This window comes from Egretta garzetta, unplaced genomic scaffold (genome assembly GCF_000687185.1).
Source record: "Egretta garzetta isolate BGI_Z169 unplaced genomic scaffold, ASM68718v1 scaffold861, whole genome shotgun sequence".
In the NCBI taxonomy this organism is placed as follows: Eukaryota; Metazoa; Chordata; class Aves; order Pelecaniformes; family Ardeidae; genus Egretta; species Egretta garzetta.
Window position 1 is genome coordinate 1 of NW_009258497.1, and position 1,539 is coordinate 1,539.

At 67.6% G+C, this 1,539-nt stretch overlaps 1 protein-coding gene across 1 annotated transcript in view; it reads right to left on the reverse strand.

The window, feature by feature from the left end:
- Positions 1 to 6: 6 nt before the first annotated feature.
- Positions 7 to 1,539, reverse strand: part of UBA7 (ubiquitin like modifier activating enzyme 7) — a gene marked incomplete at its 3' end in the record, with an annotated part of 9,510 nt that continues 7,977 nt past the window's right edge. The window contains exons 21-22 of the mRNA XM_035901517.1: positions 177 to 341; positions 7 to 95 (exon numbers count right to left, since the gene is read on the reverse strand). Of these exons, the coding sequence (XP_035757410.1) occupies positions 7 to 95; positions 177 to 341 (254 nt within the window). The remainder of the gene's footprint in view (positions 96 to 176; positions 342 to 1,539) is intronic.

Genomic DNA, 1,539 nt, shown 5'->3' on the forward strand with positions numbered 1-1,539 from the left:
GCCCGCTGCCGGGTCCGTGTCTCTTCGTCATCCTCCCCGTCATAGAGCACAGTGTGGCCATGCAGGAGCATGGTCACAGTCCAGCCATGTGTCCTCTGCAAGAGGTGGGTGTCAGGATCCATCTCTGCACCCCCTCCCAGGGTGACCTGGCTGGGTGCTGTCCACACCAGGCTCACCTGCAGCCAGTCCAGCACCTCCTGCACCGTCATCTCCTGCCCATCTGCGCTGACTGCCTGCATCTCCAGCCGGTCCCAGCAGCTCCACTCCCGCCCACCGTACTGCAAGGGGGAGTGCAGAGCTGCAGCCAGCACTGGCACCCCACATCCCAGCTGCCCAGCCCTCTAGGGCAGGGACAGGTGGGGCACAAGGGCTGGGGTACAGCAGGGCAGGGAAAAGGGACCAGTCTGAGGGCAGGTGGATGAGGCCACTGTGGTGGTCTGGGGGCAAGGCGGGGCACAGCCATCCCCCTGGCACTGCTGGGTCTAGGTGACAACAGGAGCATCGCCATCCCCCTCCCAGGCACCCCAGCATCCAGGGGCATTGGTGGGCACCTCTGTCCCCCCAGCACTGCAGGGGCCGGCACCACCCCGAGCCCCGGGCCAGGAAGGGCACACAAAGGGCCATTGAAGTGCTGCCCAGCCCCACACAATCGCCTCTTCTCATGCCTGCAGCCCCCTGACCCCAGCTCTGGCCTGAGGGGGCCAGTGAGGCGCCAACCTCAGGGCTGAGCGCCGGATGTGGCCCTGTGCCGTCTGGCACGGCTGCCCTGCCATCTGCCCTCGCCGCAGGCAGCGCCGGCCCCTGCCCAGTGCTGGCCCCGGCCCCGTTCCCACCTAGCTGCTCAGCCCCTCTGCCTTCTGCTGCCTTCTCACTTCCTGTCTTCTGCCGTCTGTGCTTATCCCACTGGGGTGCAACGGGCTTAACCCCATCCTCACCAGGGCGGTATGGACCCAGGCAATTGCCCCATGCAGAGGCAACGCCACTGCCCATCCCAGCGCCCCAGAAAGCCCATCCCCTGGGCGAGGCTGCCCCCCAAGGTGGGCTCCCAGGGCCCCTGTGGGACCAGCTGCAAGTCACGCCAAGCAGGCCTGTGGGACACATGTTCCCACCACGGCCAAGCAGCTAGGCATGTCCTTGCCATGGGATGTGGAGGTGGCAAGTGCTGCTGCGGGGACCCCAGGGCATGGCCAGCCCCAGCAGCATCCTCGACCCAGGGACGGTGCCAACTTGCGGGCACCATGGCAGGACAGCACAGGGCTGGGGCAGCCTGTGGTGTGCGAGGGGACCATGGGGCAGCCAGGAAGCCCGGAACAGTGCTGGAGTGGCGTGAAGCAGTGGAGGTGCCTCCCTCCCCCTCTTCCTGCCCCCGGCCCTGGGCCCCCCGGGCCAATCTGGTTCCATTCGGCGCTTCCTGCCGCACCGGAAGGGCTGCCTAGCACACCATAAACCCCCAGACAAAGGGGCCTCTATCACCCAGACGGTCCCAATCCGGGCCTGCCCCCGCCCCCGCTCTCCTTCCCCAGCAGAGCGGCTGGGGGC